The sequence below is a fragment of the Euprymna scolopes genome, chromosome 38 (genome assembly GCF_053919585.1).
Source record: "Euprymna scolopes isolate OS-2025 chromosome 38, ASM5391958v1, whole genome shotgun sequence".
NCBI lineage: Eukaryota > Metazoa > Mollusca > Cephalopoda > Sepiida > Sepiolidae > Euprymna > Euprymna scolopes.
In genome coordinates this window covers 885,189-910,823 of record NC_136519.1, presented here as the reverse complement: position 1 = coordinate 910,823, position 25,635 = coordinate 885,189, and the positions used below count along the sequence as shown (strand labels likewise).

Below are 25,635 nucleotides of genomic sequence, written 5' to 3'. Positions count from 1 at the left end.
TCCCTGGCTATCAGGCGGATAACGTCAGCCCAGATAAAATGTTTACCTCCAGCACCCTTACTAGTGACATGGATACAAGGATAGACATAGAAACAGAAAATTTCCGCCATCTCTGCCAACTGTTCGCGCAAAATACTGCCAACCTAGTAAACAGCTTTTTCTTCTCTCTTTGTCAGAAAAATCACTCATTAAAAAATGAGGACTGAGGGACAAATAAGAAGAAGCGAGAGTAACGATAGCTGCCGATAACGCATCCACAATGCGTTTTCTACTCTCCACTAAAAAAAAAATTATTAAGTATTACACTTACTAAAAGTCCAACGGACGTGTTTAAGGGAAAGTATGGTGATATACTCCCCTCTCACGAACTAAAAATGAATATAATTGCCTAATCTATTTTTGCAATCAACTTTGTAGATAAATAAACATTTATGGACGAGAAAAACGCTAGCATTTAATAAAACAGAAATACATAAATTAAATACTGAAATAAAATGTAGTTATTAATATTTGAATCTAAAGATAAAAAGTACGATTAATATAGAACTCACTTATCTCAAAAAAACACTTCCGCCTCCAAAATGCAAACTGTAGAAAAGAATTTAAATGTTAATAACATCAGCGTTCAAAAGACTTTCTTTTTTTTTTTTAAATTAACCGTTAAAAGAAAAGCGTGATCTTATTCTGGACTTTAGCTAGTCACGTTCTAAGAAACTTGCGATATAAAAGAAAAATAGAGGGGGGGGGTCTTCCGAAAGTTAGTTGGTGACGTTATAAGTAATTGCGAGATAAAATGAATCATTGAATTTTACACATCTAACCCTTTTTATGGCATTTTGGTCTGGAAAGTAGATTAAAGATGTTGGACTGTTTTTATCGTAACCTACGAAAATACCTTTTTCGTTTTTAATATTTAGATAACTGGTATTTTCTATAAATGCAAAACAATCTGAACTAAAGATATGCATTTAGTTCATTTTTGGTTTTACACCACAAAACGCTTCATACGGTGTTTTGCCTAATCTTCTATTGAACGATCTATTTCTGATATATGCGGCTGCCATTAAAGCGTACGTCCATAAACTATGCGCTAATTTCGATTCGATAAGTAGACATCTGGCCATCTCAAAAAGAGTCCGCCATGGCCTTTCAGCGGTGCCATTTTGAAATGAGGAATACAGTGCAGATTTCTCGTATTTAATACGATGTTTAATTAATAGAAGTTCAAAGTCTTTATTCAGTCCTATTGTCTGAGCGAATACATTTTACCGAGCCCTACGGCGCAATATTATAAATAAATATTTCTTAATGGCGAGGATTGTGTCGAATTTGTTTTTTTAGAAAATAAACTATAATTAAACCGGAAAAATCATAAACAAAGTTCAAAACGTACCTTAGATTATTTATTCTCGGACCTGCCAAGTTAAAGTGCACAAGTAAGAGAATTTTCGTAGTTTTTTTTGTCTGGTGTTTTGCTTATACATTTGTCATTTTTTCCTGTGCACAAACATCACAATTTGGGAGACTGTCTGAAGGTATTATTTTCATGCCTTCGACTACATTTGGTAATTTTTTAATATCAGCTGTATTGCTGTGTCCTAGAATTTTATGCCATGTTTCCAAGTCGTGACAGGCAGTTTTTGAGGGAACCATACTTTTTAAATAATATAGTCGGACATTTTCTTTAATGTCAAATACAGTCCATTAGGGTATATCAATTTTGACTTGTTTTGGCCAAACTTTATATTTACGACTTGTTTAATGGCAGCCTGCACGGAAAACATGCCTTGCTTAAATGTAGGTATGAAAAGAGAATTTTTTAAGAATACAGTTACAAATTTCGCCTTTATTATTTTTTAGTGATATTTTAGCATTGTCTCTTTTCAAGACTATATCATTTATTTGACTACCGTCAGTAAGTTCGACAAAATGACTTTGTGGATAAAAGTTTGAATCAAAATTAATAAAATCAGATTCCTTGGTGATAACGTGTGCTGTAGCACCACAGTCTACAAGGAGATTTTTACCGTTTGTGGTATTGTCAAAGTTACATGTGAATAGAAATGTATGTTCTTCATCAAAGTTCTCAAAGTTTTTTATGGAGTCCATTTTAGAGCGTTTATATCGACATTAGAAACTTTTGTGTTTGGATCGTCCACAATTATAGCAGATAATGTTATTCTTTTTCTTGGGAAAATTACTTTTGTGGAAAACATTGCGGTGAGATGCGTAATTTGGTGGTGTCTGTTTTTGAGAAGCATTTTTGAACTTCATGGTATTGCTGGAATTATTATTGTCCACAAGCATCCGATTCGTCTCTTCGTAACTGCGCAATGCCACTTTCACTGAAATTTATGGGTTTGTCTTTTTGCGTTATAACAGTTGTAAATGGTTTCAAATCGGCTGGAAGTCCCTTGAGGGTCATTGATATCAACAGGCTATCGCTTATTATTTCACCTGAGAGTTTTAAGGCATTGGCGGTTGTTTCTGCCCTTATAACGTAGTCGGTAATCGTTTCATCCTCGTTACGTTTTAGAGACGTTAGTTCTGTATATAGTGATATACTTTTCGGTGTAACTTTTGATAAATAATGCTCTCTTAATATGTTTAATGCTTTCCGTTCATCATCCAAGGCATCTCTTATAATCAGAGACAGACTTCTATCGTCTAAGCATTGAATCAGTTCTGCAAAAACAGTCGCATTCTTTTCGAGAAATTCGGGGTCGTTAGGATTCTCTGTTGGAGATTGTATCACTTTGTGTAGTTTCCGAATCCTTAGATACCCCAGAAATTTTACATGCCATAATTCGAATTTAGATTCCGAACCGTCAAAGAAAAGACGATAGCTGGGTGCATAACCTGCTAAGTGTTGAGACATTATGTTGAACAAAGATGGTGGTGAAGAATCATGGTAGCAGAGCGTAGTTTCGATCTACGAACCTCTGTTTCAGCACCAAAAATAAATGAATAAATAAAATAAAAATAAACAAATAAATGAACAAATAAAATAAAAATTATTTTTTTGTTGTTGTTATTTTAATTTAGGTTTGGGGAATTTGTCTTTATTCTCGTTGGTCAAAAAGAAGTATGAATATGTTAGTATAATGTGTGCAAAAAGAAGCCATTTTTGTTTTGTAAATCACATTAAGTTTTTTTAATGCAAATAAAATAAACAGTTTTCAAATGTATACATATATACATGCAAATACATGCTTATATAATCCTATTCAAATACATATAAATATAATCCTATTCAAATATATATATATATATATATATATATATATATATATATATATATATATATATATATTACTAGTGAGTAAATGGTAATCATAAAAAGAAACTAAGTTGTGGAATAAGAAAGCTTTCATCGTGCCAATCATCATAGTTGCGCTTGACTCATATCATAGTTGATCGTGAGAAACATTTGAGCTCCTTGGAAATCAAGTACAACACCACAGTACTCCAGAAGTCAGTTCTGCTTGGCACAGCAAACATCCTACGCGAGGTGCTTTCCATCTAAATAACTCTTTTACTATGCCCACTAGCTTTGATGTAAAAAACGTGTAAAACATCTCAACACTGTGATGTTAATAATAATAATAATAATAATAATAATAATAATAATAATAATAATAATAATAATAATAAATTTAGAAATCAATTTTTAAAAAATGAACGACAATAAAGATTAGATAAATACAACTTAAATGTTACTGGCTTCAGCAGTATTTATACTAAAATTGGGAAGCTTAGCCTGCTCCCCCACTTTCATCCGCCGCGCAAGGATACCATACAAATGAGTGAATGGCTTTCTGTTTTTACATTACGGCGGGACTGCTTGCCTGTAGATAATAACATAGTCTTCTTTGGAAATGTCAACAGATTCCTGTTATTAATCGATTTCAGAAGTATTCGAACTTACTCCATCCCAGCAATCATTCTCAATTCTCTCATAAGCTTGTTCTTGGGGAGGGAGTGATGGTCAAGTGGTTAACGACATCGGGTGACTATTTGTATGTTCCAAGTTCGAATACAGTTCGTTCCACAAATCACTTTCATTTAGAATGTTGGCAACCTTCGCGTAGTTTTGATGTCTTTCTAGAAAGAATTCTGACTACAAAAATGTCGTGGAAACCAATGCCAATAATAGAATCTGATTCATACATTATAATGATCTTTCAACTTATAATAATTTCATCTTATTAACTATAGTCGAGTGGCTTTTAGATTTGATAAGTGCTGATCCATTAAAAAAAAAAAATGATCACCCAGACGTTGATTGAAAGGGTATGGAGAGTATTGGAATACTGAAGTTTTTTTGTTTCTTTTTTACATAGGAGTAACCACTTATCAAGGCCCAGATCCCACTTGAGGATAAAGGTTGAAGAGTGTACAGTAGTTAATGGGACAATATCGTAGTAATCGATAGTAGTGGAAATTTGGTATATTGGATTACTTAAGGGAATGGCTCATCAAAAACTTGTTTACGTTAGACTTGAAGACGACCATATTGTAGTCAGCTGGAAAGCAAGCAATGGGAAAACAGTTCCACAGGTGTGCAGTTCTAAGAAAGAAGCTTCGTTCATGGAATCTACGTTTAAGACACAGATAAAGAGTGGGGGAAATTATTAATAGTGTTTTCAGCTAGACGAGTGTTTCTCGTGAAAGTTTGGCGAGGAGGACCATATATTGGAGAGCAGACGAGCATTTGCTATGGAAAAAAAACGATAAAACAGAGACAGGCTTGCAATGTCTCTTCTGTGAGAAAGAGGTTGCAGGGAAGAGAAAAGGGCACCCCCCCTACTAGGCTACGAAGACTATTTTGAATTCTGTCAAATCAGAATAAGACTTTCTAGCAGCTCATGCCCAGATGTGGCTGCAGTACTCCATCCTTGGACGCACGTGGCTCTTATAAAGATCAGCAGTGAGATATCTACTGGATCGATTGAAGGATCCCACCATTTTCTCAACGACCTTGGCAACGGATTTGATGTGCGTGTTCCGTTTCAGATCAGGAGTAAAGGTCAAGCCCAGAAACTTGTCAAAACATGGAGCCTCTCCAAGACGAGAGCCATTCATTTCAATTGATGCCAGATGGAGATCAGAACGTTGATGATAGAAGCTTGGTTTTATATGCATTAAAAGTAACCAGCCACTTCTTTCCTCATTGTACCACGTGCTCAAGATCAGAGGAGAGATAATCAAAGGGAACTTGGTTGTTTACGACCTTTGATGTGTTGCCATAGATAGTTGTGTCGTCAGCATAAATGTTTACGAATGATCCATGGATGTGATTTGGAAGATCATTCTAAATCAGGAAGAGAGTTGGGCCCAGGATGGACCCTGAGAGACTCCAGTATTAATACTGTTGTGATATTGTAACCCTTTGGGCTGTGATCATAGTGTAGTATCTGTGTTAACTGTAGTAAGCAGGGCCAAGGGTGAAAACATTATTATTATTATTATTATTATTATTATTATTATTATTATTATTATTATTATTATTATTATTATTATTAATTGATTCGAGCGACGGCGGGGCGCTGGATCAATTATTATGATTAGAAAAATAAACAATTAAATTGATAAAAAATGATTGACATATAATATCGAATAAAGGAATGTGAAAATTTAAAATAGATGTAAACATTATTTTTGGCTTGCATAAAAAAACTAGATTGGCTTTATATCAGCTGTTGGTATGAGACACGTGATGAGATGTATGTACATTTGGGGAGATTCTAGGCAGCCTTTAGCTGGACATCAGAGAGAACGGACGACTCAAAATGGTGCAGGGGGGGGGGCGTCATTTCATGCAGCCAAGATGTAATAACGTGTAATCTCTGAAAATGTTTGTCGGATCATGAAAATAAGTGTTAGTAAATAATTAAGGTATGTGTTGTGTTATTTACATCTGTTAAAAAGAACTGTTTGTCTACAACTGTTTCGGTACGTCCATGTCAATCGTTTCCTGTTAGAACTGTTGCAAAAATGTTAAAATATACACACTAGACGATCAACTAAATGCTACGAGGTATATACATACACGCAATTACACGTACATAAAAACACAGCTATAATATAAAACCCAACTCTTCAACGTGTACTTCGTTAAGATCTGATACTATAAGCACATCTGCTGTAGATCTAGCAGAACGGAAATCATATTGCATGTCACTAAGAAGGTTGTTTTTGCTACTACTACTTCTCTATTTAACACAGATTCCAACAACTTACTCATATCGTACAAGAGACTGTTTGTTTGTACTGAGAGGGAGATGCCCGATCACCTGACTTCTTAAATACAGGGCATACTGATGAGATTTTCCAGGGTGTTGGGAAGCAATTCTCCTTAAGACAACGTTTAAACAGTTTTGTAAGTATGGGCGCTAGTTTAGATAAAACGTTTACCTCCAGCACCCTTACTAGTGATATAGCCACAAGGATAGACATAGAAACAGAAAATTTCCGATATCTCTGGCGACTGTTCACGCAAAATACTGCCAACCTAGAATACAGCTTTTTCTTCCTCTTTGTAATAACAGAGAAAAATAAGGAGAAGCAAGAGTAACGGGAGCTGCCGATAACGCATCCACAATCATTGTCTACTCTTCATATATATTATCATTGTAATCCCCCCCCTCCAAAAAAAAAAACACGATGGAAAACGGCTGGTAGGGGGATAACAAATAAATTGTGATAGAAGGAGGAAAAAAATGAAGAGGAACAATAATTGGAAAACTTGTTGTCACCCAGACTCCAGGGAAGACCTCCTGTGTTTACCAGTGAGATATCTACGGTAGTATGACAGATGAAGATGAAGAAGAAGAAGAAGAAGAAGAAGAAGAAGAAGAAGATGATGATGATGATGATGATGATGATGATGATGATGATGATGATGATGATGATGATGATGGAGGAGGAGGAGTAACAAAAAAACGAATACCCTAGAAACGGTAGTTCGGTCGATCGTCTGTGCCATTTAGTACGTGTTATTTTTTTTTTTCATCTTTACCCGGCTCATTTGCCCGGCTAATTTACTTATTGCTTCTCTGCTTACACGAAATGCCGCCGTGTCCCAAATTCTAAAAAGAGGGAGAGACCGAAAAATTCCGTTTCCAGATATTTTTCATTTTTCCATTGCTGTTGTTGTTGCTGTTGGTGGTGGTGGTGGTGGTGGTGGTTGTGGTGGTGGTGGCGTTGTTGTTAATCAATGTATGTTCAGCTTAAAAAACTTCTAAAATAAACAATATATATATATATATATATATATATATATATATATATATATATAAATATATATATATATATGTTGTTTCGAAAAAAGAAAAACAGAATGGATTTATAAAATCGTGATTAACGTTTCGGCCCTATTACAGGGACCATCCTCAGGATATTAAAAGGAAAAATGCAGAAGAAGACGATCATAGACCATACGTAAGTGAAAAGGAAACAGTGTTAAAATCCTACCAATAACGGGAAGGAAACTATAAATGTGTGTGTATGGGAAGGTTGGGTTGTTCAATGTCTATATATATACACTTTTAAAAATACGTTATTTAAATACCTATGTATAAGCTTCTTTTTTTTTTCCTTTTTTTTCCTAATCTTATTCATTTTGTTTAAATAATTTAGGGAAAAGCGGTTTGGGACAATAATATGAATTAATCGGGATCCGTCTTTATATTTCGTTCTTTGATTATTATTTTCCCTATACTAGGGGCTAAATGCGTAATAAGGAATGGTAACGCCCTAAATGCACTCTTTTGCCATTGTGCGGAACACGATCATTCATTTAATTTAGATCATGCGAAAATTATAAAATTCGTGATAGATAAAGCCAAAAGAAGACTTTTAGAGTCAGCACTGACTGATATTAAACACTAATACTATTACGCAAAGAAAGTGCTTCTGCCATTTAGCCCCTAGTATAGGGAAAATAATAATCAAAGAACAAAATACAAAGACAGATCCCGGTTAATTCATACTATTGTCCCAAACCGTTTTTCCTTAAATAATTTAAACAAAATTAATAAGATTAGAGGGGGAAAAAAAGAAGCTTGTACATAGGCATTTAAATAACGTATTTTTAAAAGTGTATATATATATATAGACATTGAACAACCCAACCTTTCCATATACACACATTTATAGTTTTCTTTCCCGTTATGGGTAGAATTTTAACACTGTTTTACGTATGGTCTACGATGGTTTTCTTCTTCTGCATTTTTCCTTTTAATATTCTGAGGATGTCCCCTGCAATAGGGACGAAACGTTGATCACCATTTTATAAATTCATTCGGTTTTTCTTTTTGCAAAACCGCATAACGTCAATCATTGCTGGTATTTTTATTTTATTTTTATTCATATATATATATATATATATATATATATATATATATATATATATATATATATATATAGTAATTTATAAAATATATATGGCGATTAAGCTACACTGAATATTCGGCGTTTCATCCACTATAGGATTCGTCAGGCTTATGCGCGAATTCTGTGGTTGTTTCTCGTTTTTATATATGTTGAGGATTTTAGTTAGCCAATCAGCTTTCTAGTATCCACCGCGCCCCTTCCTATCAGCCAATTGGCATGCATTTTATCAAACAAAGGATCTGTTTTAGAACGAAGTTAGTTGTTTAAGGCAGACCATTTTCCTCCTTTTTAAAAAAATAGTGGATACAAAAATATCGATATCAAATATAAGCAACAAAACACCAACAACTATAATAAAATTAAAAATAGAAGAAAAAGAACTATAATTTGGTATACGGCCCCATACAATCAAATGTTAAAAACAAAACTTGGCAAAAAATTCCTAGATCTTATTGAAAAACACTTTCCCGAAACCAACACCTTACACAAAATCTTCAATAAAAAATACCTTGAAGTTATCTTACAGTTGTTGCGAAAATTTAGAAATGATAATTAAAGCACATAATAACAAAATAATAAATAAAAACAATGTAAACAACAACAAAATAAGCAATAAAAAAATAGACACCATGACAGAAATAAAACCAACACTAGCAGAAATCATAATAATAATAATAATAATAATAATAATAATAATAATAATAACAAACTAACCCCGGACAAGAACAACCATACCATAAATAAAAATACTAATAACGAACAAGATAAATGCAACTGTAGATACCGCACACTTTGCCCAGTTCAAAATAAATGTCTAACAAAAAGCGTAGTTTATCAAGCAACAATATTTGCGAAAGAAAACCCGAATAACAAGAAATATTATGTAGGCATGACTTCCTTAGATTTCAAAACCCGATACTATGACCACAAAAGTACATTCAAAAATTAAAAAAACACCGTTTAAAAACAACACTAGCGAATAAATACTGGGAACTCAAAGAAAGCGGACATTCGCCGGTAGTCGAATGGAAAATAATAAGACAAGCTACCACGTGCAGACATTTAGACGACCCATGTAAATTATGCCTTCATGAAAAATTTGCTATCCTGTACTTTAAAGAACCCCAAAATCTATTAAAATGTAGACGAGAAATAGCAAACAACTGCGTTCACAAAATAAAACTTACTCTAGGATAGCGATACAAAATAGCTTTAAAACTAACAAAAACAATAGAAAACAAACAAATAAATAAATCAAATAAACATGAACATACATAAACGATCACACATATATGTATATATATATATGTGTGTGTGTGTGTGTGTGTGTGTGTGTGTGTGTGTGTGTGTGTGTGTGTATGTATACACATATGTATATTTATATATAAAAAAGGAGGAAAATGGTCTGCCTTAAACAACTAACCTAGTTCTAAAACAGATCCTTTGTTTGATAAAATGCATGCCCATTGGCTGATAGGAAGGGGCGCGGTGGATACTAGAAAGCTGATTGGCTAACTAAAATCCTTAACATATATAAAAACGAGAAACAACCACAGAATTCGCGCATAAGCCTGACGAATCCTATAGTGGATGAAACGCCGAATATTCAGTGTAGCTTAATCGCTATATATATATTTTATAAATTACTAACTAGCTCTACCTACGTATTGAGCACTTTTGAAGTAAATACTTAAAGTTTACGCATAAATCTATACTTTCGTATATTAATTTATGTGAGTAAATGAAGTAGTTATATATATATATATATTTGTGTGTATGTATGTATGTATGTATGTATGTATGTATGTATGTATGCATATATATATGCCAATGTTTTAATTTATGAAGCTCAATGTAATTACTGAACATATAACAAATAAATTCCAAATTTTAAGATGTTAACCATCTTTCCATTTATTCCTTATATACATGGACAATTCTGTACAGCACCTGTAAAGAATTGTGTATGTCAAATGTACTTAAAGGAATAAATAGTCAACATCTTGAAATTTGGAATATAGACTGTTGTCACTTATTTCATATATATATATATATATATATATATATATATATATATATATATATATATATTCGGGGGGTTTTTTATTCAAAAGTAATGGACTAATGAATTCAACGAGGTTGTTAGATAGTGCTCAATAAAAAACGCTGATAATACTTGTTTATTGTTATATAAATATGCTCACATCCCGCTGCTACAAACAGCCACTTGTTTCAATCAAACAACAGATATCATCAGGCAGCGACTTGACTATTCAAATGTTCAATGAATAAACTCATTATTCATTGAACATTTGAATAGTCAAGTCGCTGCCTGATGATATCTGTTGTTTGATTGAAACAAGTGGCTGTTTGTAGCAGCGGGATGTGAGCATGTTTATATAACAATAAACAAGTATATATATAGTATTGTCCGGTGGAAGTGTGCCCTCCCATCAAAAAAATTAAAGTACAGTTTTTGCTGTTGTTGCTGCTGCCGCTGCCCAACATCCAACCTCCTCATGTTACGAACGGCTTTCGAAATAGGCACTCCCAATTCCTCATGGTAAGAACGACTATCGGAACACAGCATACAGCTCTGGTGGAGAGAGGTAAAAAAAAAACACATCCATCTAACCCTCGAATCTGTGGTAATGTTGACTGGTTATTTACCGGCCTCCGCAACTAAAAATAGTTTGTCTCTAAATTTTATTTAGAAGCAGAAATTTATATAATAATGAAAACATGGGATCCTATCTTAAAGAAACAAAACGAAACTTCTTTCGTGTATTTATCATTTATTATTTTTTTTTTATTATTAATTACTGCAGTACTTGGTTTCAATTATTTCACTTATCACCGTATCAAAAAAATAATAATAATAAAACCAAAATAAAAATAAACCCAAAAAAACAAATAAAAGAAAACATCCTTAAAACAAATGCAGGTTTATCGTTTCATTTCGATACTAAAAAACAAATAAAAAGGGAAAAAACAATAAAACTATTTGAATTCGATGATAAATTACAAACCAACTACAAGGTACAAATTGTAATTCTTTAAGTGAATAACTATAAGTTAAAGTTCTGTACCTGCTGCTACTCTACTGCCTCTTTCATTCTTGCTGCCTTCCTCCCCCTGCTCTCATTCTCTCCTCAGCATTTAAAGTTCAATACTTTTAAGTTGTAATGTAGAAACATTAGAGTTTCTCTATTCTCCGGACACAGTCTGTTCTTCATAGGTTCATACACATTATCACCTGTACTAAAGAGCCGCTCTCTTTTCACGGATGAAGGTGGTGCGCTTAAATATTTAGAAGCCAGTTTACTCAACATTGTTAAGGGCTTTGGTGTTTTCTTCTACCACTGAAATGGATCATCACCTTTTGCGAGTAAATCACTTAACAATACGTGGTTTACTCCTTTTGAGTTTAGATTGTGATTCTTTTATTTCTGTTGTAGCTGCAGTCTCCAGGTTTAACTCAGCTTCTACCTGCTCTAAGTTTTCATTTGCTAATGTATTATAATTCATCAAACAGGCTGGAAAGAGATACGGTTTGTTTATTTATTTATTATTTATTTATTCACTTTTTATTTTTATTTATTTATTTATTTTGTCAACGGAGCTTGAAGAAGTGTATCTTGCTGATTCTGCTCCATTATCATTAGTAGAAAGTAGAAGATTTAGAATCCAATTCTTAATGTTTTCCATGTCATTCTTTTGGAATTTAAATTTAAATCTTGGATCTAAAAAAGTAGACACACACGTTTCTATCATTTTTATCCTGTTTCCATTATTACATTGAAATGTTCAACAGTGGTAAGGATTCCACTAAAGTCAGAAATATCAGAAGTAGATTGGACAGCTTTAGAACGAAATAAATTCAAAGCTAAATTTATAGGTATTATTGATATGGTTGAAATTCTATTACTTGTTTCTTTGTTGATTTCTTCAAATGAACTCAATAACGGGGTACTTTTTTGAACGAGTCCTCATTGAAAAGTTGTTAAGATAGGATTCTTATAGCGTCCCAAATTCTCATATGAAAAACTGAACGAATCTCTTATTAAAAAATTATGGTTTGTGCAAATCATTCTGCTTCACATTTATTCCATGAAAAATTACTTTCTGATTAGTGTTTACCAGTTAAAAATATTCTGTTATTCTGAACAACAGTCAAGTTCGTTTGCTTATTTTAAAACTGATAGGCATTAATCTGAAGAGACTTTTTCTCGGCATTCAACGTAACATTCGGGGTCCGCACAAACCAGAAATAAACCATTTGTAAACAATCACGGCGTTAACTTGAACAAAGCCAATGCAAAAAATAAAGATGCTAAAACAAAAAAAATGTCTGTCCTTGAATGTTCATTGTACTTCCTTTCTTCTCTGAAACGTTGGCTTCTTTTGAATGAACCATTCTTAGCTAATATATCAGTCATTGTTAACGTTTTTGCTATTTGCCACCCTTTGATGTGTTAGTTCGACATAACTTGTAAGCAACTGTATTCTTATTCAAAATACTTCCAGCAAAAACTGGTTTCCATAATTGTTTAAGGCTGTTGTTAATATTTAGTTATTTTTTTACATATTTAAATTACGTATGTCTGATATCTAATTAGTAATTTATTTCAATAAAATATACATTATCTTAACCAGAAAAAAAATATATGTAATTGTAGCAAGAGCCCGAAAATGAATAACAAGAGTATGACTGATGAAGAACGCTTTATTTTCGGTTCGCACATCGTTGCAAATTACTGTACAATTCCTCAACATGAAAACTGCAAGATGAAGAAATAATTTTCTTGGACAGTGATTTAAAGTAAAAGAAAAATAATAATGTTAATTCGATAGAAAGAGAAAGGAGGGACATTTCTATTTGCTTCAAATTCAGTGCAGTTGTAAAAATGTACATGTTAACAGCAAACCACGCCTGTTATTTGATAATATGGTGTAGACGATGTACGTCTCTTCGAGAAATTTTCTCTGGCAAGCAAAAGAGGGCGGTAACGTGTCTTCGTTTACAATATAATTAATAGTAGTCTCATTTATGACAAAAAAAATTGCTGATAAATCGGCATTAGAAAACCTATTAATCTGCCAATTAATCGGTGATCGACCGATTTGATAATCGGTACAACCCTGATATATATATATATATATATATATATATATATATATATATATATATATATATATATATATATATATATATTTAAAGTGATCGTTGTGTAGTTCCAACGAGAGAAAAAATGTATATTTAAATGAGTGTAGCCATCAACAATTGTGGGTTTTTTTTAAAGGTTTTCATCATATTTTTATTTTAAAATATTTTTATAACGCGTTTCGAGCTTAGGGTGTGCTCTCTTCAGATGTTTTCGTAAAAAGTTTTTCTTTAAAATGGGAGTTTGTAGAGTTACCTCCGCTGATATTAAATATGTTTTTCAGAGTGATGTGTGGTCTCAGACATTCTGACTCCAACTGTAAGTGTTCAAAGTGTCCGGTCAAAGTTATTTTCAAAGAGTGGCTTTTGGTTTATTTGGTGAAGGTTTTTATGGGTTTTTTAGGGTTCTTTTTAAAGACTTTCTTTCCCCATGTATAGCACACATTCACACACAATCACACACGCATACATATACATTCATGTACATGTACATATGCACACATATATATATATATATATATATATATATATATATATATATAGAGAGAGAGAGAGAGAGATAACTGGAAATATTCTTTCTATCATTAAATCATTTCTCTCTGATAGGCTCATAAGAGTAGTGGTTGATGGGCAAAAATCAGAGGCCTGCAGTATTAATGCTGGGGTCCCTCAAGGGTCCATCCTGGGCCCAACTCTCTTCCTGATCTACATCAATGATCTCCCTAAACACATACTTAAATCATTCGTTGACATCTATGCTGATGACACGACCATCTACAGCAACACATCAAAGGCTGTAAATGACAAAGCTCTCTCTAATTTTCTCGCCTTTGATCTCGAACGAGTGGTTCAGTGGGGGAAGACGTGGCTGGTTACCTTTAATGCTATATCTCCTCTCTTTGATTTTCATATATAAAGTAAATTTCATAATATTTTTACATCATCAACGCTCTGATCCCCATCAATTGAAATGGATGGCTCTCGTCTAGAAGCCCCGTGTTTTGACAAGCTTCTGGGCTTGACCTTCACTCCTGGTCTGAAATGGAACACCTACATCAAGTCTGTTGCGAGGGTCTCTGGGAGGATGGTGGGATCCTTCTACCGCTCCAGAAGATATGTCACTACTGATGCAATTCTCTATCTATATAAAAGCCAAGTACGTCCAAGGATGGAATACTGCTGCCATATCTGGGCAGGAGCTCCTAAAAACAGCCTATTCTGCCTTGACAGAGTACAAAATAGATTTCGTGGCTTAGTGGGAGATGCCCTTTTCTCTTCCCTGCAACATCTCTCCCACAGAAGAGACGTTGCAAGCCTATCTTTGTTTTATCGTTATTTCCATGGCAGGTGCTCGTCTGAATTCCAATCTCTGGTCCCCCCTCGCCAATCTTTTACGAAAAACACCCGTCTAGCTGAATCAACTGTCAAAAACTTTCCCCACTCTTTATCTATGCCTAAATCAAAACGTAGATTCCATGAACAAAGTTTCTTTCTTAGAACTGCACGCCTGTGGAACTCTGTTCCGTCTGACTGCTTCCCACCTGACTACAACCTGGATGTCTTCAAGTCCAACGTAAACAAATTCCCAATGAACCTCCCCCTTAAGTAGAAATTTTATTAAATTTCCACACTAACGTACTGCACTTACAATAACGCTTATCTCTGAGTGGCTTCCGGGCCTTGATAAGTGGTGACCACCTTGTAAAAAAAAAGAGAGATAGATAGATAGATAGATAGATAGATAGATAGATGTGTGTGTGTGTGAGTAAAAAAATCCAAAAACGGCAATACAAAACTATATACTAATGCATTTAAATTTAATCGTCGATTCAATAGGGAGATTGCAGGATAAATATGCTCTTTATACCTTTATAGCAACTTTTTTGGGGGGAGGGGGGAATAAACTTAATAAAACAACGTGTCTTATGTGTCTGTCAAAGAAAAACATTTGACATTATTTTTTTAAATGCCTCTGGGTCGGCGAGTGCAAATGGGTTAAGAGATGAGTTGCTGAATTTACAGTATACAACGACTTGCTATAAAAAAAAAAGAAAGAAACACTTTAAAATGTTAAACACTGGGCTTTTGCCTGGTAGTTGGGATGGTGAATGGCGTAATGGGGGTATTTTTTAGTGGAAGTTTCCCTTTGCATAGAGAGGCAATTCAGCAGGTGGCTTTGACACCGAATATGTCCAGAGAAAGGATAATATAATTTAACAGTGCGTATTGATCGAAATATGTAAATATTTTTAAAAAAAAAGCATGTCCCGTCATTCTATGAAAGCATCCTTTTCGTAAACATAACTCTGTTGGAGATCGAACCCAAGACGAACAAAAGCCAGAAAAAGTTCGGAACACCCACGTCAATACACGTTTTTTGTGGATCTAAGCGTGGGCGCAGAGCTATTGACAAAGAACTTGATCGGAACATGCTATCCTTATATCGCCACCCCCGGGCTCGAACTACGTTATACTTTGTTTTGGGTCGTATTCTGTGATCGTATTCTGTGGTCGTATTCTGTGGGACTCTTTACTGAGTGACTCGCCAGACACAATCGTATCACACGCCACATTAAGAAGTTCGTTTACACACACTACACTATATATGAAATTTACTTTATATATGAAAATCAAAGCGGGGAGATATAACATATGAGAAATATTTTGAATCAATCTCCTCTTGCTGTTATTTCAGATCATTTGAAACAAAAGCAGCAAGTTTTAGCCTCCCTTTTATCAAGGCCAGCGCTCTTGGGAAAATATCAGATATTTTGTAAATCATATGCAAAACTAGGAAAACAAATAACTATGATTGAAATATTAATAAAGGTGCAGTATCTTTCCATCCTAAAAAAATCTTTTAAAATTACCTCTATTAATGGTTTTCAAGGATGCTGAAAATGAAAATAATGTTTAAAATTCCAAGAAACGAGTAGTTAACAAGTTATGAAAAATTTTAGTTTCAAAAAGTAGGGGATCACTTTTCTATATTGAACATAAAATGGACATCCACTTTATAGCTACCTTTTTAGGGGGAGGGGGACGACTATTATTTTTTTAGAGATGGTGTTTATTTGGTAATTGTCGCCTGGTAGACTAACACAAAAGCTGAAAACGAATATCGCATTTAATTTTTCCGCAAATAAGTATTTTTCCGGATATTAAGCAATGTAATTCTTTATGTTATAAGTGGTGGTCATTGTTGCAAGCGCAAGTGCGCGCATGTTTTTACTTAATACCCGGAAAAATACTTATTTGCAGAAAATGGAAATGTGATATTCGTTTTCAGCACGCCCGAAATCCTACAGAAAACAAGTTTTTTTAAAGGTAGGTTTTGTGTTAGTCTACAAGACCATAATAAACAACACCTCTAAAAAAAATAGCAGACGCCCCTACAAAAAGATGGCCATAAAATGGGTGCTCATTTTACGTTAAATTAATATGGAAAAGTGATCCCCACTTTTTACAACTATAATTTCTTCATATATTGGAAAATACTCTTTTCCTGGAATTTTAAACATTATTTTTGTTTTCAGCACCTTCAAAAACCGCTAATAATGGAAATTTTAAAGGATTTTTTTTTTTCAGGGTGGAAAGATACGGCACCTTTACCGAAACATTTTATGGTTGTAAAAAAGTGCCAACCACACACACACAAACACACACACACACACATATACAGGGTGTTTCAAAAGTCTTGGGCATATTTCAAGTCCTCATATCCGCTTAACTATGAATGATAAATAAAATGAAAGTGTTTGATCTAAATGAATTAAGATTTTTCTAAAGCTTTTTTTTTTTTTTTTTTTTTTTTTTCAGATCGAGTAATGGCGTTCACTCAACCAGAAAAGGCGTTTTGTGTGCTTGAATTTGCAAAAACTGAATCATGGACACTTGTTCAACGTGCATTTTGCAAATAAATTCGGAAAACAGCCACCAGAAAGGAAGTCCACAATGAGATGGTATAGTAAATTCTTAGCAGATGGTGCTTACGCTGAAGGAGGCCGGAATACGAGAAGCTGTTGCAACCATATATAAAAACATATATATACAATGCTGGGACGCGTCTGGCAAGAATTGGACAATCAGCCTGATGTGTGTCATGTGACCAATGGTGCTAACATCAAACATCTTTGAATATTTCATGAAAAACTTGAGATTACAAGCTTTTTGAATATACCAGATGTGTTTTTATATCCTTAATAGTTCTCGAGATATTCAATGTCAAAATGTGCCAAGACTTTTGGAACACTCTGTATAATGCATACATATATCATAATAAATGCCATCGTTCTTCCAAACATACAAGGTTGAACGCTAAAAGTATCGCCCTAAAGAAAACAACACTACAGATTTATTTAAAAACTTTCATTTAAAAAATCAATTCAAATAACTTGATTATGTAATAGAACTGCCATTTATTCAATGTAGCCCCCTTCAACCTCAACAAACAACAAAAACAACACTACAGATTTATTTAAAAACTTTCATATAAAAAATCAATTCAAATAACTTGATTATGTAATAGAACTGCCATTTATTCAATGTAGCCCCCTTCAACATCAATCACCGCCTTGATACGGGTCTGGAACTGATTGTATGCATTTTCCGCAAGCGCCGACGGAAGCTCTGTGAGTACTCGGCAAGTACTCGGCGGATGGCGGCGATTAAGCTGACTTTGTTGTTGTGAGAGGTCATATTGGTGATGTTCTCGACGTATAACCAAACGAAGTAGTCCAGCGAGTTCAGGTCGGGAAAGAAGAGGTCCCAGTGAGAAAAGGGTAAAAAGTTGTAGCACTCCTTCTGAAGCCAAGCTTGAATTTCTTTAGCCTCGTGGGCAGGCCCCGAGCCCTGCTGCCACACACAAGGTCTGCCAGCGGCCACCCAATTGCACCAGGGGATAACCACACTATTCAGCTCATCCAGGCACACTTTGATATTGACTTGCAAGCCGACTTCCAAGATGTGAGGTGGCATGATGTGGTCCAGCGATGCATTTTTGTGGGTGCTGGCAATGACCTGTTGTCACAACTTGGATCGGTAGAGAGCCTAAGTTGTACAGCGGCGCATCTCTGATCTTGCTCATTGAACATTGTGTCACTTTCACACATGATAGAAGGCATAAATCGCTCTTGGGATTTGTACACAACTAGCCAACTAGTAGATGGTCTGCAACAAAAAAAAACAGTTTTCATCACACGGAAATGGAATCATGTCGTATTTTCTAGGGTGACAATTTTATCGTTACACACTGTAAATATATTCTGATAAAGACAGTCATTCATTTGTATATACGAGAAAGGGGCGCACAATTAAATGAATATAATTTTATTCAAATCTATAAATACATTTTTGGAGACATTGTTTAATAAAACAGATAAAAGTTTTCAATATTACATTATTAAAATATATATTGCATAAAACCTTTTTTACAAGAAAATTCAGTGGCGTTCAGCAGTATTATAGAATTCTTTTTATATTTTATTATCAAGTTCTAATTGAAAATAAACGAATTGTAAGTCAATGTTCAACGCGACTGGCCCAAAGTTATGAGTAGAGCATCTTTTTTTGTTCAGCGAATGTAATTTTTTGATTTTTGTTTTTATTAATCACTTTTCTTTCATTCTAATTACTTCCAGTTTCAACTCAAGAAGTGGTTTCCCCCTACGAAACATTTCCAGTAAGAACTCGATTCTTACTTATGACTGTAAAGAACTTTCCAGTTTTCCAGGAACCTCCAATCTGCGGAACACACTGCCGCGGTACTACTTTCCTGTAGACTAAAACATAGCCGTCTTCAAGTCCAATCCTAGAAAATACTTGTCGATGCATCCTCTTAAGGCATCAAATTTTCACTTTCCTTTTATCCAATCTTCTCCCAACATTGTTCAGCATTCAAATTGCCAATCTTATTAGTTCTTATCCTTAAGTGGCTTTTGGCATTGGTAAGTGGAGACTTATTAGTATATATAAAAAAAACAGGACGGATGATGTAAACTGTTAATAAAATTACCAGATTTTTTTAAGTTAAATATCTCGAAATTGTTCGATTTTAATTAAATTTAAACAGAAGTTATTCATTAATTTATTTGTTCTTACCATCAAGTAATTTTTACCTAAATATTAATCTTCTTGTCTAAAAAAACATCATCATCGCAAGCATTAATTAATGAGAAACGAATTACTTCCCTTTATAGTAGCTCTTCATCACTGAACAATCGGGTTTGTATTACTGTACACATATTCGAAAAAGTTGTCAAAAAACAAATATATAACAAATAAATGTTATCAAAGGCAAGATAAGTTACTTTTCTACCAAACTGGATGTAATTCACGTGCTTTTATTCAATTCAACATGTTTATTCAGTTCGAAAAACATGCAGTGTTTACCGATGTATTGGAAAATTCAAAATGATGTATTGGAAAATTCAAAATGGCGGCCGACTCTCTCTTAAACACGGTAAGCTCGGGAAAAGGTGTTATAAATAATAAACTAGACAAAATACTGTTAGAAATTCGCTCAATATATATTCCGTGACATAGGTTGACATATATTCGGTGTTTTTTTAATAGTATTCTGTCTAGTTTATTATTTATAACACTTTTTCCCGAACTTACCGTGTTTAGGAGAGAGTCGGCCGCCATTTTGAATTGTCCAATACATCGGTAAACACTGCATGTTTTTCGAGCTGAATAAACATGTTAAATTGAATAAAAACACGTGAATTATATCCAGTTTGGTAGAAAAGTAACTTATCTTGCCTTTGATAACATTTATTTGTTATATATTTGTTTTTTGACAACTTTTTCGAATCTATGTGTACAGTAATACAAACCCGAAAAATCATTAAAACCATTTCCTCTCCAAAAATGTTTTTAAAAAAAAACATGGCTGTCTGTTTACGGTTTCAAATTGGCTATCCTATTTTATTTTTTAAAAAATCATGTTGAGAGGATACTGTAATTGACCTTTTTACTTTATAACTTATATGGAAAAATCATTCAGAAAACAAAAAACAATGTGTTGTGTTGAATTTTCATAGAAAAAAAATCTAAATTTTTAAATCAATTCTTTTTATCTGAAAAGGTTAAAAAAAAAAAACACATAATTTTTTTTAAATTCGTCGTTATTTGTTTTATTTTATTTTTATTAATTTTATTTACGTGTTTTAAAATTTTTCAACCACCGTGGAATTTCCACGGGTTCTACTAGTATCTATTATTATGCTAAATATGAGTTCATCAACGTTTTTTTCCTATGACTGCTTCTTGTATACTTCAATAATACAAGATATATTTTAGTTTTGGGATTGAGTAATGTTTGAAAAATATTTTCATCGTGCCTTATTAGCTGTAATTTATAATTAACCGAACAACTCACTGAACTGCCTCATAACTATGTATTTTTCACGGCAATCTTTACTCTGCACTGATGTAGCTATTCTATAATATTTCTTTAGGAAAACATTTTTAAAAAAAAATGAGGGGTTTTTTTTCAATATAGACAAGTAATCTACATACGTATATCTGTACACACCACAAACACACATGTAAATTAGATGGCAAAATTGTCACTATTTCTATATGAGAATTATAATAATTATTTTTCTGGTTTGAGTGATAACTACATTATTACTATTTTGTCATGTTTTATTCAGTTTACTATTCTATTTCATAGTAATGTACTATCTTTCAAATTCAAGTCGGGTGATTAGTTAGTATAGTATCTGTTCTGTTGTCACGATATCATTCGCCAAGGCATTGCCTCCATTTTTGCAGGAAGTGTTCGTGATATACACTAGCAAAAATATGAAACCAGACAGAGCGTATTTTCGCTCGTAATAATTTTATTTTATAACAATAATAATTAAAAACTCACGATAATATGAAAATAAAAATATTTAGTTTTAGTTATGTAAAAATTAAGGCGGTTAGATGGTATACTATATGTTCTATTGTCACGATACCATCCACCTAGGCATTATCTTCTTTATGCGGGGGTGTTAGTAATATAGACTAGCAAAAGAATAGAGTATATTTTTGCTAGTAATAATATTTTTATAACAATAATAATTAAATAGCAAGGGCAATATAAATGTGAGAATATTTCATTTTAGCTATGTAAGAAATATCTTAAAAGATGCCATAGTTTGTAAATTTTCGAATTAAATCAAAATTGAATAAATAGTTATATAGACTGCGACCCAACGGGTCATTCGTATGACTTGATTTTCACATACTTTGTCTTTGTAGATTTTTGTTAGATTACTTCTATTTCAATTGTTCCTTTTCTGTATAAACAAATGTAAACTTTATTAACAGAAATATAATGGTGTTGCTTTGGCTTACGATCTACAACGGAAAAATACCTACACCATACTCCTCTGATTTATTATTAATATACGAATTTTTGCATCAAGCGCTGACCTTTCAGTTATTTGTCTATGCGTTTGTATCGACGAAATTTTGCTTATGAAAAAAAATGAGGAAAATTGAGTTGTTTTAATTAGCGTAAGCTTTCTAGTCGTCGAAATAGATTACTGGGCCTTCATCAACTTCAAGTTGAACAATTGTCGAACAGTCTCTTTGAACGTTAGGGTTAGAGATTAGTGTTAGGGTCTCAGACTTTCTAACCACACAATCTTTCGAAAACAATTACGAGAAGTGTTTTCCTTGGGCTTGTGTTGTGTCGATTGAAATATGAGGTGTAGATCGCATAGCAACGTTAATTCAGAAGACGTAGATTAAATTGTAAGGGAGATATCACTTGGTAAGTAAATAACAAGTCAATTTGGTGGTTTTTGTTTTACGGCGAATAAACACTTTTTCGTTTGCTTAATGATTAATCTAGTTATTTAAAAAAAAGTTTTTATGCTTCAAGTTCTTTCTATCTTCAAATATTTATTCATGGTGTTTAGTTTGGTTGTTTTGTTTTATATTATATCAATTCTTTCGAAATTATTTAACACTGAGTCCAGTAATTTGGGGAAAAGCTATTATGCTTCAACATTTTTTATATTTTCATATGTTTGATGTTTGGTTTGGTTGTTTGTTTTACAGCATATCAACTCTTTTCCGGTTCTTTAATGCTGAATCCAGTAATTTTGGAAAATGTTTTATGCTTCAAGTTTTTTCTATATTCAAATATTTTTTCATGGTATTTGTTTTGTTTTGTAGAAAAAATTTTTTTTTGTGTTTTTAACTTTGATTTATACAAAAGGAAAGGAAAAACACCAGTAACATCAATGTTTGGTGAATTTTAGGTCAAGAAGCCGGTATCTTCAAACAGTCTGATCTGATAACACTATGGCTAACAAGCCAAAGCGACACCGATATGATGAACACTTGAGTAACTACTTGCATGTATTTAATATTGAATGGCTTTATTGACTGATGTTTATCTTGTTTTTGATCGTCCGGCTCAATTCTAAGAGGAGCAAAGATGGGTTTTATGATAAATAAGACACTTTAAATACACGGATCTCTTTCCGGTTATTTGCGAAATAAGACAAGAAAAGTTTGTTCCCACCGATGCAGAAACGTGGCGCGCTTTTCAGCTTTTTATCCTCAAACGTCCACAGAACACAAGACGGCGAGTCCTCTGTTCCCACGGTGTAAATCCCAGCGCTGTTGCAGGCGAACAGAACTCCGTGAGCGTCCATAAACATGTGCGAGGTAGACTGGTGTCCACCCCGATTCCGTGCATTCGCTATCAAGTACGATTTGCCAGATCGTCCGTACAAAGTCAGGGTTTGGTCAACGTAGTCCAAAAATACGACAGAATGTGTGGTAGAACCGAGGACAATTCTATGTCTGGGGTCAGCTTTAGCAGAGGGTTGAGACACGCTTATCATTACGTTGGCCTCGGCGTTGATCAATTCAATTTCGCCCGAACGCCGGCAGGCGTAGAACAAGTTCCCAAAGCCACAGACAGACACGTAGTTTTTCTTTGTGTGAACGACTTTGCTTACTTTTAGGAGGTCTTTGTCGGATGGCGTCCGCAAGAGAAGGACTATCATGTGGTCATCGGACGAAACGACTGCGATTATCTCCTCCATCAGACCGGCAATGTCGAACGGTCGACATGGCAGCGAGCAAGCAAATAGGAAGAGTCCTTCGCTGGTATATTCCCTAACTTGCTTTAAAGAACGACAACACAGAAAGACGTGGCCGTCAACTCCAACAACCACGCCGTCAACGAAATCGATTGAGCTGCCGGAAATTGACCAACGTCCTGCATCGATAAGTCGCGGAATTGACTCTCCAGACTGCGCACTGGCGTCCGATGTCGATACGATCTTAGTTTGAGTCTCCATGTTTCTGCTAGCCGTCAATTGACACTGGACGCCCGTATTTATGTCCGATAGTATCCTAGCATCTGGGACAAGTATGGCCGCTTTGTCGGTTTTCATGGATTCGTTTGTCGCCGTAGCTTCACCAACTTCAACTTGCCCGACTGTCATCTGCTCGGCGTTCCGTAACAGCTTAGCGTACTGTCCTGAATAGTTAACGCTCAACCTCTTCCAGTTGACCATATTTGCATCGATAGAAGACTGGAGACTTTCCCAGCAATAATCAAGTTTTGGGAAACAAGATACTAGATCTGTGCTGGTGGCGTTCGCCAATAATGTTTTGACGTTCAATGCGAGAAAGTCCATCTGGTTCAGCCAAAGCCCATTTTGAGACAGCTGGTCCGTCAACCCTTCAGTCTCGTCCCTCGCGGCAGTTTCTAGACCGCTGAGCAGTTCGTCTGCTTTACGAGTAAAAATTTGTATTAATCTGTCCAAGTCGGATCTGATTTTGTCACTTGCGACTTGATAGTCTTTTTTTACTTTTGACATCCGTGACAGGATATCTTCGTTTCGCCGCTTGATATCATTTTCTGAAGTTTTTATACCTGAGAGCAGAACATTACCATCAGCCTTTTTTAAGCCGGCCAGTTTATCCATTGGAAGCGGTGGCGGACAGTTGCCCGTTTCTGTAAAATGGCTAATCCAGCACGACTGGCAGAGACATAGTCTACATCGAGTGCAGTAAGTGTTCACAAGTTCTTTATGGGTATCGCATTTTCGCGTTGGCATCAGCTCTTTAATAGTTGGCAAATCTCCGTCGGACAAGGAGACTATTTCGGAATGCATCGAAAAATCTTTGTGTAGTTTCAGGCACCGTTTGCAGAAAGATCGGTCACAATTCCGGCACCAAGCAGACGCCGGTATAGTAGTGTGATCTTTGAAGCACCTTTCGCAGAGTTGTGCATTCTGCTGCAGCTCTTTTGCCTTGAGCAAGTTTAAAATAAAAGGATTTGGTTCAAGTCTGCCCAGCACCCACTGTACGTGCTCTTCTTCTTTTGCACGGTTTCCTAAGACCCCATCTGGGGGATCTGGAATGATCATTTTATGAGAACATTCCGGACAGTAAAGTAAATAGTTGGCGGCGTCATTTGTGGTTAGTTGGCGTAACTGGTCGCGAAATACTTTGGCTATGCAGCATCGGCAGAAGTTATGCAAGCAGAGTAGGGTTTTCATGTCAGTTGGAAGACGTTCTCTGCAAAGACCACAACTAAACAACATGTTCGTGGCCAGCGTAAGAACCATTACGGAGTTGTTGAGGATGTTATTGTTGTTTGTTGGAGTTAATAGCTATTGTTTTGAAGACAAGGGAACAACTGGAGCAACGAAAACAACTGCCCTTTTTTCAGTTGTGGTAAAGAGTATCGTTCGGATCTGAAAAATATAAATAGAATAAAAATGATAAACATAACATACAAATTACATCATTTAATAGGCACTTTCAAATATTAAAGGATAAAAGTCAAATTAAGAGTGGGGGAGCTTTTCTTTTCATCTAGCTCCAATTTGAAGAAATCCTCAGACTGGACCAATCTTTATTATTATATCCATCTCATGAAATTATATATATATATATATATATATATATATATATATATATATATATATATATATATAGTGGAGATGGCAATTAATAAAAACTGAAGAAAGTGCTCAATACTGTTGGAGAGCAAATATGCGTTTTATTTTTATTACCGTATCTTTCTATTACATTACATTATTGTT

At 34.4% G+C, this 25,635-nt stretch overlaps 1 protein-coding gene across 1 annotated transcript in view; it reads right to left on the bottom strand.

The window, feature by feature from the left end:
- Positions 1 to 22,596: 22,596 nt before the first annotated feature.
- LOC145263046 (uncharacterized) overlaps positions 22,597 to 25,635 on the bottom strand; it is a 29,671-nt gene continuing 26,632 nt past the window's right edge. Inside the window, exon 2 of the mRNA XM_080119873.1 lies at positions 22,597 to 25,284. Coding sequence (XP_079975999.1) covers positions 23,011 to 25,155 — 2,145 coding nt within the window. The 5' untranslated portion in view covers positions 25,156 to 25,284 and the 3' untranslated portion in view covers positions 22,597 to 23,010. The remainder of the gene's footprint in view (positions 25,285 to 25,635) is intronic.